The sequence below is a fragment of the Canis lupus genome, chromosome 8, assembly GCF_011100685.1.
Source record: "Canis lupus familiaris isolate Mischka breed German Shepherd chromosome 8, alternate assembly UU_Cfam_GSD_1.0, whole genome shotgun sequence".
NCBI classification, from domain to species: Eukaryota; Metazoa; Chordata; class Mammalia; order Carnivora; family Canidae; genus Canis; species Canis lupus.
In genome coordinates this window covers 2,533,845-2,548,754 of record NC_049229.1, presented here as the reverse complement: position 1 = coordinate 2,548,754, position 14,910 = coordinate 2,533,845, and the positions used below count along the sequence as shown (strand labels likewise).

Genomic DNA, 14,910 nt, shown 5'->3' with positions numbered 1-14,910 from the left:
CCATACCTTCATTTAGAATATCAGGGCGCCAGGCCTGCGGCGTCTCGGTCGTTGCCCGGGCCCACCCGCCCGCCGCGGCTCCCGCTCGGGGAGGACCCCTGGCCAGGCGGGGCGATGCCGGGGGGCCGGCGGCCGAGGGTCCGCTGCGGGAACCAGCCTCGTCCCGCGCCCGCCATGGAGCCGTGGCCGCGGGGCCTGGGCCCACAGCCGCGCCGCGCTCGACCGGCTGGAGGAGCTGCTGCTCTGCTCGCCTCTAATATTCTGAGGGAGCCTGTGTGTTTAGGAGCGTGTGAGCACATCTTCTGTAGTAATTGTGTAAGTGACTGTATTGGAACTGGCTGTCCAGTGTGTTACACCCCAGCGTGGATACAAGATGTGAAGATAAATAGACAATTGGACAGCATGATCCAGCTTTGTAGTACGCTTCGGAATTTGCTACATGATGATAAGCTTTCAGATTTGAAAGAAGACACATCTAGGGAAAAGTTATTTAATGATGCAGAAAATAAGAAGAATTCAATAAAAATGTGGTTCAGTCCTCGAAGTAAGAAGGTCAGATATGTTGTGAGTAAAGTTTCAGTGCAAACCCATCCTCAAGTCATAAGTGATGAGAACGCTCGGCAGGCTTCAATGTACGAATTTGTTTCTACAAGTCCTCCAACAAGTGTTTCAGAGAGGGCTAAAAAGGCTCGTACAAGATCTAGAAAAAAACAAAAAAAGAAAACTTTATTTTTTATTTTTTTTTAAACTCTTTTTATTTATTTATGATAGTCACACACACAGAGAGAGAGAGAGAGGCAGAGACACAGGCAGAGGGAGAAGCAGGCTCCATGCACCGGAAGCCCGACGTGGGATTCGATCCTGGATCCCCAGGATCGCGCCCTGGGCCAAAGGCAGGCGCTAAACCGCTGCGCCACCCAGGGATCCCAAAAAAAGAAAACTTTAACCGAAATCAACCAAAAATGGAATTTAGAAGCAGAAAAAGAAGATGATGAACTTGACTCCAAAGAGGAATTTAAGGAGAAGCTGGTGTCTTTCTGTAGCCAGCCATCTGTTAACCCTAATCCTCAGGCAAATGGTGAAATAGACTTACTTGCAAGTGGCTCTGTAACAGAGTCACAGTGTTTTAGCAGCTTAGCTGAAGTCTCTTTACCATTAGCTGAGCAAATAGAGTCTCCAGAATTGGAGAGCAGGAATGAAGAATTGACTCCCCAGAAGAATCTCTGTGAGAATCCTCTTCCACCTAAGCAGTCTTTGCCATCAGGTCACAGTGGGCACCGTGGGCAGCACAGCAGCCGGTCCAGTCCCATTTCTAAGAGATGCAGAAGCAGCATTCCTGGCACCAGTAGCCAGCACATAGTGCTTTCAGAAAACAAGCCATTGCCTGGCTGCTCTTCACCACCTTCAAGCAAACTTAAAATTGGTGACACATTAAGGAGGAAAAACAGTAATCTATCAGTTGAGTCCATGACCCTTTCACCAGGTACACCGCCTTCTGCCCTGAATAACCCAAGTTACAGACGGATGATGTCTAGCCCCTCAGCAACAAAGCTGTCACCCAATAGCCTTACAGCCGTGAAGAGAAATCATAGAGGAGAGACTCTGCTCCATATTGCTTCAATTAAGGGTGACGTACCTTCTGTTGAGTACCTCTTACAAAATGGAAGCGACCCAAATGTTAAAGACCATGCTGGATGGACACCATTGCATGAAGCCTGCAATCATAGGCACCTGAAGGTAGTGGAGTTGTTGCTGCAGCACCAGGCGTTGGTGAACACTCCTGGCTATCAGAACGACTCCCCGCTTCACAATGCTGCCAGGAACGGGCACTTGGAGATAGTCAAGCTCTTACTCGCCTCTGGAGCCTCCAGGGATGCCATTAACATATTTGGTTTGCGGCCTGTGGATTATGCAGACAATGAAAATATGAAATCACTATTGCTGCTACCAGAGAAGAATGAATCATCATCAACTCGCCATTACTCAGTACCAAACACTGGTCAGCGTAGGGATGGACCTCTTGTGCTTATAGGCAGTGGGCTTTCTTCAGAACAGAAAATGCTCAGTGAGCTTGCAGCAATTCTTAAGGCTAAAAAATGTGCTGAATTTGACAATACAGTAACTCATGTCATTGTTCCTGGGGATACAGTTCAAAGTACCCTGAAATGTATGCTTGGGATTCTCAATGGATGTTGGATCTTAAAATTTGAATGGGTGAAAGCATGTCTACAGAGAAAAGCATGTGAACAAGAGGAAAAATATGAGATACCTGAGGGACCCCATCGAAGCAGGCTCAACAAGGAACAGCTGCTGCCAAAGCTGTTTGACGGATGCTACTTCTATTTTGGGGGAACCTTTAAACACCATCCCAAGGACAACCTTATTAAGTTTGTCACTGCTGCTGGGGGCCAGGTCCTCAGTCGAAAGCCCAAGCCAGACAGTGATGTGACTCAGACCATCAATACGGTTGCGTACCACGCGAGACCAGATTTCGATCAGCGCTTCTGCACACAGTATATCATCTACGAAGATTTGTCTAATCATCACCCAAAGAGGGTTCGGCAGGGCAAAGTCTGAATGGCTCCTTCCAGCTGGTTTATAGATTGTGTGATGTCCTTTGAGTTGCTCCCTCTTGACAGCTGAATATTACACCAGATGAACATTTCAGATTGAACTTACAGATTGAACTTACATGGTGTGAGAACCAGCCATTGCACTGTTGTGATCATTCACATTTTTAAAAATAGGTAGACTCATTCATACGTATTTTTTCCTTTAATTAAAACAAAAAACAAAAAACAAAAACAAAAACAAAAAACAAAACACCTTATGCCAGATTAGGAACTCATTTGGTGTTTACCATTTAGATGCTGAGATTGTTTTGTTGGATTTTTCTTTTTAAATCTGGTGTATGCTTTGATTCATCATGTCTTTTTATTCAAATTATCAGCTATCAAAGATTAATGAGAGAGTATCAGAACTATTGGTTAAATATACAAGCAGTATGGTTATTATCTCAGCCTTTTAATGTTCTTTGATGAAAAAAATCCACACTTTGCCACCAGCAAAAATGCTTCCCATGCTTAGTAAACAAAAAATATTGTCAAATAATTGATTCTGGCTTTATTGTAATACAGTACCTGGTCTGAATGTACCACCATAGGTGTTAAATTCTTCTGTTTACAATTGTCTTCATCTTACGTTTCATTTCTTATAATTCATGGGGATTGTCAGTTCCTCTGTTTTTATCCCTTCTTTTATCTTGTGTATTCATCAAGAAATCATGATTTAAACCATAGCAGCATTCTTTGGTGGTGAAAATCAACATTGGGCATGTATTTTTATTATATATACTTGCTTATCGCTAACTATCAATCTGCGACTGTGCCTACAGTGTATGTGTATATACGTAGAGCATTTTCTCTCACACATTTTGTCTCACCAGATGAGTGAACTGTCAATCAAATGTTAATAAATTAAATTAGGAGCCAGTTCTTCTTCTGGTAGACCTCACTACATATTGCTAAAATAATTGTTTTGAAGGTCTTAATTTCTTTTGTAAGATTTTTTATTTACCCCTTTTAGATTGCTGTGGAGGCAGAAGTTGGGGATTATTTGTAAAAAGTAGAATTCTTTAGTAAGTCTTCCTAGAAACTGAACATACTTCTAATATGAAAGACAGGAGAAGGGAGACACTGAGGGACCTGCCAGGTTTGGTCTCTGATGCGCTGGAGATGGTCAAGCTGTGGATGACAATTCTGAGAGTCTGAAGCGAATGAACATACTAAGATGCATTTATTTGTGTGTTTGAGATTCTGCTGATTATTTCAAAATAAATCTTACTGTACTTCAAAAAAAAATAGAATATCAGCCCATGTCTACCACCTGATTTATTAGAGAAGAAAGCAGGGTAGAGGTCCCTGGCTGCTCTTTTCCTTGCTCAGATATTCTCCTTTTCCTCCTTTCTTCCCTTCCCTTCTTTCTCTCCTAAAACCTGGTTTGGGGGCTGAAGCTCTCCCATCCCTCCTGCCGTCGTACATACTCTGTCATAGACACACTGGGCAGAAACCACCTTCTCAGGCACACTGAGTTCCTCTAAAAGTGTCAACCCACCAGAGTGGCTGAACAACTTGTGGGGCTGGACTTTCCCTGCAAGGATGAGCAAGAGACCACTTCATTGTTATGTGGTTTTATCTTGAAATTACTTACACCCTGGCTGAGGAACGAAGGGCATCAAACTGTTGTCTAAGTCACTAATGGATAGCCAGGTGGGGAGTATTATCTTGGTTCCTAGGCTCTAGCCTTTTGTATGACTTTGTATCAACCAGACGCCGAGAGACAAACAAACACCAACTGCGCTGGAACCAGAGTGGATCAGTCAGAGAGGCTCAGCATCCAGGCCCCCGCTCTACTCTGAGTTTGTGCTCAGCTCCCCCTGCAGTCCCCATCACTGTGTCACTCAGGGCACAGTAGTACACAGCTGAGTCTGACATTTGCACTGAGCCTTTCTTCAAGTGGAAGGATTTGGATGAAATGTCCAAGGTTGCTTCAAATCCTTTGTTGCTTCCCTTTTCCTTGTCTCTTAATGCTTTCAGGAGGATCTGTGGACCTTCTCCCAGATACTGGACATACCAGAAGAGAGTGGGTGTCGTTGATGTTGAGAAAGTACAGTTTATAGTCAACGAAGCCTCTTCTGAGAGGGTCACTTGGCCTTCCATCTGTTTCACTGAGTCTCCATGGATTTGTCCTGGGGAAAAAGAGACCTGTGTCAACTTGAGCAGGCATAACACTCTTGGAAAAATCATAGTTAAAAGTTTTGCTGATACAATGGGGAATAAAAAATGTAAATTTTTTAAAAAGTAAATTTTTGAGGTATTTTCCTTACCTAGCATGAAGACTAAGACAATCACGATGCCTGAAGAACACTTCATCTCTGGAGTGTCACCTAAATAATATTCTTCATTCTTCAACGTGAAGAAACAGAGTGACAAAGAAATGCTTAGTGAAAGCCCTCAGTTCACACAGGAAATGTGATTGTGATAGGAAGCTGCATCCCCTAGTGGACAGGGACTGAAATGGGTGTGTGTTGCCCACAGCAACACAAACTCAGCAACCTGTTTCATCCAAACTGTTTCAACTGTTCCTGTTTCAACCCAAACTCAGCAACCTGTTTCATCCCAGACTCCATGAGGCACATGGCAGGCTTCAGGTGGTGGTTGGAACTCTGAAAAACAACAATCCAAACTCTCAGGTCTATTTTCCTCTTCAGATACCCCCGGATATGGAAGTTCTTTAACAAAGCATCCCAGGGCATTTTTATAGCTGACAGAGTAGCAATCTGATAGAGCATTTTACTACTGTACCTTATAATATCCTCATGTATCCATTGTGGGCCAGCCTATAACCCCCTGACTGCCAGAAAAGGGGTTGGGGTTGAATACAGAAAAACTATAAAGAAGACAAGTCATTGCTGAGTGAGTCTGTGGTTTTTGGCACTGCACCCCAATAGTTAGAACTGCTACTGTCACTTTTTAAGTACTCACTAGATATTTCTTAAATTAATAAAATAATGAACAAATTCCCTTTAATTGAAATAGCATATTTACTTGTTCCTAAACTACTAACGTTTACAAGAAATATTGTTTTTTTTAAGAGTTTATTTATTTATTCATGAGAGACACAGAGAGAGAGAGGCAGAGACAGAGGAAGAGGGAGAAGCAGGCTCCTCATGGGGAGCCTGATGTGGAACTCGATCCCAGTACCCAGGGATCACGACCTGAGCCAAAGGCTCAACTGCTGAGACAGCCAGGTGTTCCAGAAATACTGTTTTTTAACAAAAGCTTTCAGAAGAAGTCACACTATTTGTAGTCAACCATTTTAATAGTCAATATTCCTGAGTTTCAGAATCATTAAAGAGTGAAAAGTAGGAACTCTAGGTAGAAGAAAGATCATACATGAAGTTGTCAAATCCCTGTAGAATGACCTGTGATTCTTATCTTCTGTTCTCACTGTTTTGTTGATTCCAACATATGGTGACTAGTGATTGTGAATCTGACAACAAATACTAATCCTGTCCTCTTAACAAGTTTAGCCTCAAAGATGCTTTCCATTACACCATCCATCTGTCACGTTGTGTTGCCAAATGTTAATCAAATAATTTTCCGCACAGGTAAGAAATCAGGATTATCAGGAATAAGTTCTGGGGAGGGACCCATTTTTGTAAAGCCCTGTAAAGATTTATCTCTGGACACAATAGGCAGCTTAACCCAGCTGTTTCATGGAGGTGATTCCCCACACATTCAGAACTTTATGAGTTCAGGGCCAACATGGTGTAATGCTTTCCCAGATGCAGAGAGAATTAAGAAATTCAGGCTTGGATCCTGTGTTAGGTAACGTGTCTCTTCACTTCCCCTCCACCTTCCAAATTATTTGTCAGAAACCTGCTTCAAATCTATGCTAGAAAGGAATTTCTTGGCAAGCCCCTACAAACTTCTATTCAGATAAGCAGGAACAACGCAAATAGGTTCAGATGATGTTGACTGAAAAATAATTGTATGGCAAATAGATGCAAAACGTCATTATGTATAACTTTAATAAAATAACACAATTTCAGGCCAATGAAAGTCTACAGGAGAAATATTTTGCATTTCGTGTCACTCTAGAGGACTTGTACCACAGTGAGGGCAAATGCTGCATATAAAATTTGGATATTGAATGGATTTATTAATACATAATTTACATCACAATAAGTGGCACCAAATTAAACATTCTCTAAGATTTGTTGTATGCATGTATTTGTGAAGTCATCATCACAATCGAGATAATGAACAGATGCATCACTCCAAAAGTTTCTTCCTATTGCTTTGTGATCCTTCTCTCAACCCTCAGTACACCCATTTTCCAGGGAAACCTTTGTCATGAATTAGTTTGCATAGTTTGTAATTTTGTGTAAATGGCATCATATGTACCCTTTTGCATGGCTTCTTCTCAGAATAATTATTTTGAGATTCTTTCATAGTCATAATTATCAAGACTTTGTTTCCTTATGTTGTTGTGTAGAACCCATCCTGTGCCTATAAAACAAGTGGTCTATTCACCTGTTGATGACTATATGGATTCGTGCTAGTGGGGCTCTTACAAATAAAGCTGCTGTGAATATTTGTGTGCAAGATGTTTTAGACATATGCTCTCATTTCTCTTGGATCAATTTCTGAGAGTACAATGGCTGGATCACACGTTAGGTGTAGAATTCATTTTCTTTTTTTAAGATTTTATTTATTTATTCGTGAGAGACACACAGAGAGAGGCAGAGACATAGGCAGAGAGAGAAGCAGGCTCTTCTCAGGGAGCCTGAGGTGGAACTCCATTCCTGGACCCGGGATCACACCCTGAGCGCAAGGTAGACGCTCAAAAGCTGAGCCACCTAGGCATCCCTCATGTAACTTCTTAAACCAATGTACACGAGTAGCTTTCTTTGTAGATTCCCTGTCATTTTCTCTTCACACTATTATGCCCTCTGTTAATAAATATAAGTTCACTTCTATCTTTCCAAGCTATATGGCTTTTGTTTCTTCTATGTGCCTATTGACTGTAATTTCTACTTCAAATCAAAATACAAGTGATGAAAGCCAAAAATCTTCCTTTATTTCTGACACCAAGGAGAAAGCATTTGGACTTTCCCCATCAAGTATGACAATTGATGTAGATTTTGGTTCAGCTTTTTTCTCATTGAAGAAACTCCCCTCACTTCCTTATTCACTAGGAGTTTCTCTTTGGAATGGATGTAGGTTTCGTCAAATGCTTTTACAGTATCTGTTAAGATTAACCTCCTAAATTGCTCATCTGGTACTTGTCAATCACTTTGGATATATCATCGATAAATTGTCATAACAAAATATTTTTTTTTTGTCATAACAAAATATTAAAGAAAATATTACTCTCCCATTTTTACACATAATGAATCAAGCTCAAAAGTATCAAGAATTTAATGGTAGAGATAGTAGTTTTCAACACAGAGCTGGCTGATAGCAAAATCCTGTTCTCTCTTTCTGCCACTACAGATAGTTGACAGAAAAAAAAATTGAGAGAGACACTAGAGTGTAGCAAAATGACTTCCTCCCAAGCCTTTGAAATATTTTAGAACAGTGTTTTATACGTTCTTTATTGAACTAATTGAACTATTGAACGTATTGAACTAATGCAAATGAACTAATGCAAATAAGGAAGAACTAAATAGTTGCAGGTTTGGCTCTTTTACCAAAAGGAGAAAGAAAACATATTATAAGGGATACCCAAACTGCTACTCAGGAGCCAACCAGTGAGCAGTGAGACGTGGCTTCACAATTCCATTCAGACCTATTATTGACATGTGATTACTACAATGCAGGGTAGCAAAACTGTCAACTCTCCCAGGATTTTGTGATGCACCAAGATGTTGGTGCCTCAATCGTGACCAGTGATCACTCTCTCTGTTCCTTGAAAGTTGCTTGTGATAACACAGTCTGGAGCATAGTTTTTCCAGTTAACAAGCATAAATGTCTCTAAAAAATTTAGAAATGTAATTTCCCTATGACACAGCGATCCACTTCTGCTATATACTCAAAAATGGACAGAATATAAAAATACCCAAAATATTGAATTGTTTATGTATTCCTGATTCTACCAAAAGTTGGAAGAAACCAAAAGGTCTATCACAAATAGTAATGGATAAACAAAATGAGATATGCCCTGCACTGGAGTATTATTAAACCTCAAAAAGCAAAGACATTCAGCAACATACTGAAAGATGGATGTACCCTGAGGACATTATGGCAAATGAAACGTCACAAAATGACCAAGATAGCATAATTCCACTTCTTTGGGGTATCTAAAGTAGTGAAACACATGGAAAGAGAAAGCACAATGGTACTTTCTAGGGACTGGAGGGATGGAATAATGGGGAGTTACTCTTGAATGAGCAGAAATATTTAGTTTCTCAAGATGAAAAGTATTCTAGAAATGGCTGGTGGTGCTGGTTGAACAACAATGTAATGGATTTAATACTACTGAAGTATCCACACAAAAAATGTTAAAATAGTAAAACTCTATGTTAAAATGGTAGAATTCTATAATTAAATTTTAAAAAAATGTGAGGAGGGGCTCTTGAGTGGCTAAGTGAGTTAAACATCTACCTTCATCTTGGGTCAGGATCCCAGGGTCTTTGCATCTAGCCTGGTGTTGGCTGCCTACCTGACAGAGAATCTGCTTCTCCCTCTCCCTCAGCCCTTCCCCCCAGTTCCTGTTCTCTCCTGCGCTCTCTCACTCTCCAATAAACGAATAGAATGTTAAGAAAATTTCAAGGTGACACTCGTTAAGATTTCTACACTACAGATCTGCCGTCCAAGCAAATATAAGAGGGTGGGCAGTTCCAGACCAATTATCAACCATCCATTACCATCGGAATTTTAAGATCCTATGGGAATGCAGTTAAGGTGGAAGGAAGGAAATACAGAGAAAGAGGATATTGCACTGTTGAACATTGGTCAAACAAAGAGTGCTGGGAAGTGTGCACACTGAGCCATAGGTTGGCAAAAAAGTGCTTTGAGAGAGTGTTGAAGTGAGGGGCAGGAACACACAAAGAGGAAAATCCACTCCCTGCTCCTTCACGGTGTCCCCCTAAGAGCTCCTAAGTATGGTCACTAGTGGATAAGACAGGTAGGAAGCAGGTAAACCTCCTGTATGCAAACTGAGCTCTCCTATGCCACAGCTGTTAATAAGATGGAACGGACACTAGTACAAACTACGTCACAGAGCAGGCCTCTCTGAAAACTAAATGTGAGTACAACTGACTCACAGCAAACAAACCTAGTTAAACACTACACACAACACTGAGACCCTCACCTTCCATCTCGCACCTTGTGGCTTGCTACAAGCACACCCAACCAAGGAGGACAAGTAGAGTGAGCTTCTGGAAGTGGCTAGTGAGCATGTGCAGAAAGCAGCCTCACTCTGCCAGACTGGGAGAAATTACACAAATTCAGACAACACATCCTTGACAAAGCAAGCAAAAGGGAAACTCTCACCACCCAGTATGGCCTCATAGGATCAAGAGAGGCCATCGAGTTTGTACCACATTGTCCCAAGGCAGGAGGAAACAAATACGCCAACCATGGTGAAGCTTTCAAGTCTGAATGTGTCTGGATCTGAGCTATGTACTCTCTGTACACTCTGGAAAAAGCAATTTTTTTTCTTTCACCGCATCAATTTTCCCCTGTGTGATCAAGCATTCAGGCCTATAGAAATGGCACCCTCTCTCTCACTTCTAACTTGACCTAAGATAAGGTAAACTAATAATATAGAAGCATGATTCCCTCTGACTCCATTTTCAGGCTACGGGGAAATGGACCAATCAAGAATTGCCTTGATTCTACTGCACAGGAGTTAGCACTATAAGGAGGGAAAGAATCCAGTGTACTGACATGTTGGGTGACAGCACTAGCTCACCCTGTGTAAAATGTTTTACACGAATCTAATCTCAAGAGTTTCCCAGTAAGAACAAGACAATTAGTAAATAACCAACAACCATCACACAGGGTTGAGTGGAGGCAGCAGGTTCCTTGGAAGCACAGTGCGCTTGCTGCACAGAAGTACAGGTGAGTCTTCAGGCTGGGTGCCTGCGATGTGCAGGAGAGGTGTTGGGCCATCCTATTCAAGAAAACAGTGAGTCTTTGGTCTTCTTTTTTGGCCACAGAGGAACGAATGTCTATCATGAGCTAGGGACCTTTCCCAAATTCTTGCTTATACCAAGGCAAGTGTCTGAGCCACTGTCTGAATAACTCCAGTTGATGGCAGAGGTGTTTCCCTCCTGGACACTCAAAGTAGAAGGATGCGGCTCCACATTCTCTCCTTGGCTGACCCCTATGCAGAAAGAAAGGGTCAGAACAAAGAGAGCAGATTCCACGTGATAAAATTTCCAAATTCTCTTTTTTGCACTAATTGGAGGAAGCCTGAGTAAAAAACCATTCTTGACTTCTGAAGAATATCCACTAATATCCTCTCTTTCTCATAAATGCTCAATTCATAGTTCACCTGCAGCCACAAGACGTGATTAATGCTCTCATGGATGTCTTCATGGCTCCTCTCAGTGCTGATCAGCTTCAGAGCTTCAGAATTGCAGCCTTCAGCCAGCTCAGCTCCTTCTCCTCTCAGGCCGCCCCTTCTTTCCTCTAACACTACTTTCCCATATCGTCCACCCAGTCAATAAGAAAAAGCTCCTGTTTCTGACAGAGCCTGGTCAATCAGAATGCACTAGAATGAACCCTCCACATGTTCTGTGTGTGTTCTGTGTCAGCACAGGTGCATTACTGTCAGTGGCCACATCTTGACTCAATTAATCTGGAAAATAGTTCTCTCTTAATTGTACCCCTGAGAGACAAATTTCTGTAATCTGTCAATCTGTAAAACCACTTGAATGCTATGTGTCGTATATTCTGCAAAGTACTGAAAGACGGAGTAGAAATTCTGATGAAACATCCACCTGCAACCTCAAGAAAATATAACCATATGACTTTATTATGAAGAGATTTCATTTTCTCCAATCAAAATGCACGGCACATCCTCCAATGTAATTACTGACTCATAGCCTCAGGAGAATTTCTTTTGAAGCATTAGCCTTCTATCCTGTCATGCTTCCTACTTCCTGGTCAATTGGTTCACATTCCACACTCCATCATCTATCTCCTAAACTCCACTAGAGTGTTCGCTCCCCAAGACTCATTGATAAAGGTCTCCAGTCCGGTGAGTTCCAGTATTCCTTTTGCCAAAACCCCTTTCTCATTCACATTAATTTCTTGGAAGTTTCTGATGACCTCTGTGACAATGAATCCAGGCAATTATAAAGATTCTGAGTGGAGCACCCTGGTGGCTCAGTGGTTGAGCATCAGCCTTTGGCTTAGGTTGTGATCCCAGGGTTTTGGGATCCAGTCCCACATCAGCCTACCCATAGGAAGCCTGCATCTCCATGTGCCACATAATGTGTCTGCTTCTGTCTCTGTGACTCTTGAATAAATAAATAAAATCTAGATAGGTAGATAAATAAATAAATAAATAAATAAATAAATAAATACAATTCTGAGTGCTATGGGAATGGTGCCAACAGGAACCTGACCCTAAAGAATGATCAAGAGAAATGGTCTCCGAAAAACCAAGACTACCTCATTTCCAAAAGTCAAGCCCCTGTCCTATGATTCCTAAAATGGATCCTCTGAAATGACAAAGAATAAAACTACTCTTTCTTCTTCCTCCTCCGCTCTGAAAGATTTAAAGACAGTTATGGTGAAGAATATCAAACCAATACGTAAATATACGTGTATATATGAAATGTGTTTTTATACATGGAAAGCTTCTCATTCTGAGAATCTTCCATTCTCTCTCCTATTCCCCATAAAAGAAGAATTCTCCAAGTCTTTTTGGGCAAATTTCCTCTTCTTAGCGAAAGATACTTACGTCAATATCTGCACTTTTCACATGTGGCTCTTCTAACCGAATATAATGATATGAACGTGAACATTTCAATAAATGACTCCTTCTGTGAATTAACTATCGAAAGGTAAGTTGTTGAAATTCCCAGCACCATGATGATTTCATACAGTATTGTTTGACTTAAGGTCAAAGAGTTGTCTAAGAAAAGCTTTATCTATGCCATCTCAATGACTGCCTACTGCATGAGTGCTCCGTTCCAGTGATCATTTCTACAGACAGTGTGTAGTTTTGATTATAATACTCATCCTTCCTTCAAGGGATGCCCATCTGGGATACTAAATTTATTTGCTATGTTGGGGAAAGTCTTTAGAAATATATGTAGGTGTTCAATGGCACCATCACCATTCGCTTTCTCCTACAGAAACAGTGAGTGATGGATGAGTTTCCTGGTAGAATAACAGTGGCTCAGCCCCAGTCTCCTTTCTTGCCCAAGGTCCCAGACATTTACCCAAATTGGAACTTTCCATTGGGGCGTTCCAACTGATTGGACCACGACTTTCTCAGACACACACGGCAGAGCTACGACTGGGCTTGCATTAGACACTTTCTCTTCACCCAGCAATGGTCCTACAACAAAAAGGCAGGGGAGAAATTTCTAAGTAGGAAGTGAGAAAATGCACTCTCTTTCTTGTCCAGCTCATTCACTACCTAATTGTTCCATACTGTCATCCTGAATGCAGTCTCTGTTGTATAAAATGAAGCTGGACCAAAGGACTTCTAAGGGCTCTTCCACCTCTAAATTTCTTTTATACTACATAACAAAGCTAATATTTATTGAGAACTGGTTGTGTGCACTCTGGACTGGTGTCATCAAGGGATGAAATTGCTGGCATCATGGAACCCCAGGACCATTTTCACAAACACATGTGATCTAGTGGTTTTGATGTTGATCCTAACCTACCCTGAGGCCTCCTCAGAACTGGGACTTAGTCCTCAAAACCAGATCCTCTCTTGGATTTCATTTCTCCTATGACATCAAATATCTATCAAGGAGAACTAAATCTATCTTAACATGGAATAAAATGGGACTGTATTCACTGAGTGTCAAGTCCTTCACAGGCAGTGAGACCAGGGGGCTCCATGGCTGAGCCTTAGGTAAGTAGGATGTTCTTCTGGGGACATATTTCTTTACATAGATTACATATATGGTACAGAAAAATGGAAGAATCTCCACATACGAAACAATCTAGAGGAGGTGGATGAGCTATTAATACGGTAATTGAGAAGCAAGTTCTAAAACAGCCTAGTTACTTTCTGGATCCAGCTTTCTCCTGAAAGCTTTAGTTTGAAGGTTTATAATGTCCAGCCAGAGATGGTTCGAAAATCATTGAGATCATTTCAAAATTAAAATTGGAAAAAAAAAGAAAAGAAAAGAAAAGAAAAGAAAAAGAAAAGAAAATTGGGCATCTTATGTAAAAAAAAAAAGAATAAAGGTGTGTTTAGTTTGTTTCTAGGGGAGCATTTTATAAAAATGTTTAACTCTTTATACGTATTAGTTTTATATCTCTCAATTTGATTTTTTTTAAGATTTTATTTATTTATTCATGAGACAGAGAGAGAGGCAGAGACACAGGCTCCCTCCCACATACAGGGAGCACGATGTGGGACTCGATCCCGGGACTCTAGGGTCACGTCCTGGGCCAAAGGCAGGCGCTAAACTTCCGAGCCACCAAGGAACCCCGTGAATTGGATTCTTTAAAGAATTTCTTCTTTTCAACCATTTCAAAAAAGATTCTTTTTTTTTTATTTATTTTTTTTGGTGTTCAATTTACTAACATACAGAATCAAAAAAGATTCAAAGAAAAATTAGGCAAATATACTGAGGTTTCCAGTGCACCTCCTGCCCCCGCACAGGCATAGCCTTCCATTTATCATCTTCCCCATGACAAATTTCACAATGAAGGATATCACCCAAAGCCTACAATTCTAGGGTTCCCTCTTGCTGCTGTACTTTCTAAAGGTGTGAACACATGTATGAAGCATGTACCCAACATTTACTATATCATACAGAGCAGGATCACTCCAGTAAACATACCCTGTGCTCTATTCATCCCTCTGCCTCCCCTCAAAACCAGGCAACCACAATCTTAATACCTCCATATGTCTAGCTTCTCCAGACCATCATGGGATCATATCATACCCTATATAGCCTTTTCAGATTAGCTGTTTTTAGTGAGTAAAATGTATACGAGGTTGCCCTGTCTCTTCAAGGCTTCATACTTCCTGTCTTTTTAGCGTCAACCATATTCCATTATTTAAACGTACCACCATTATTTATTTATTCACCTCCTGAAGAACATACTGCTTACTTCCTCATTTTGGCAAATGTGAATAAAACTTCCATAAAACACCTGTGTACAACTCTGTGTGCACATAAATTTTCAACCTTGT

The 14,910-nt window shown here is 41.1% G+C and overlaps 2 protein-coding genes across 5 annotated transcripts in view; one reads left to right on the top strand and one right to left on the bottom strand.

Annotated features, from left to right (window-relative positions):
• LOC607937 (T cell receptor alpha variable 9-2) overlaps positions 1-14,910 on the bottom strand; it is a 544,059-nt gene that overhangs the window by 526,893 nt on the left and 2,256 nt on the right. Inside the window, exons 1-3 of one of the 4 annotated variants that reach the window (XM_038544143.1) lie at positions 4,886-5,009; positions 4,464-4,747; positions 4,225-4,231 (exon numbers count right to left, since the gene is read on the bottom strand). The exons of 2 other annotated variants lie outside the window; for them this stretch is intronic. In XM_038544143.1, the coding sequence (XP_038400071.1) occupies positions 4,225-4,231; positions 4,464-4,747; positions 4,886-4,931 (337 nt within the window). In that variant the 5' untranslated portion in view covers positions 4,932-5,009. Of the gene's footprint in view, positions 1-4,224; positions 4,232-4,459; positions 4,748-4,885; positions 5,010-14,910 lie in introns of those variants that run through there. One more of the 4 variants, XM_038544140.1, reaches the window with a different exon arrangement.
• LOC102156002 (BRCA1-associated RING domain protein 1-like) lies at positions 115-2,643 on the top strand. Its single transcript, XM_038545999.1, is given in 4 exon segments — positions 115-182; positions 184-248; positions 251-730; positions 947-2,643. Coding segments are annotated over 4 exon segments (2,310 nt in total).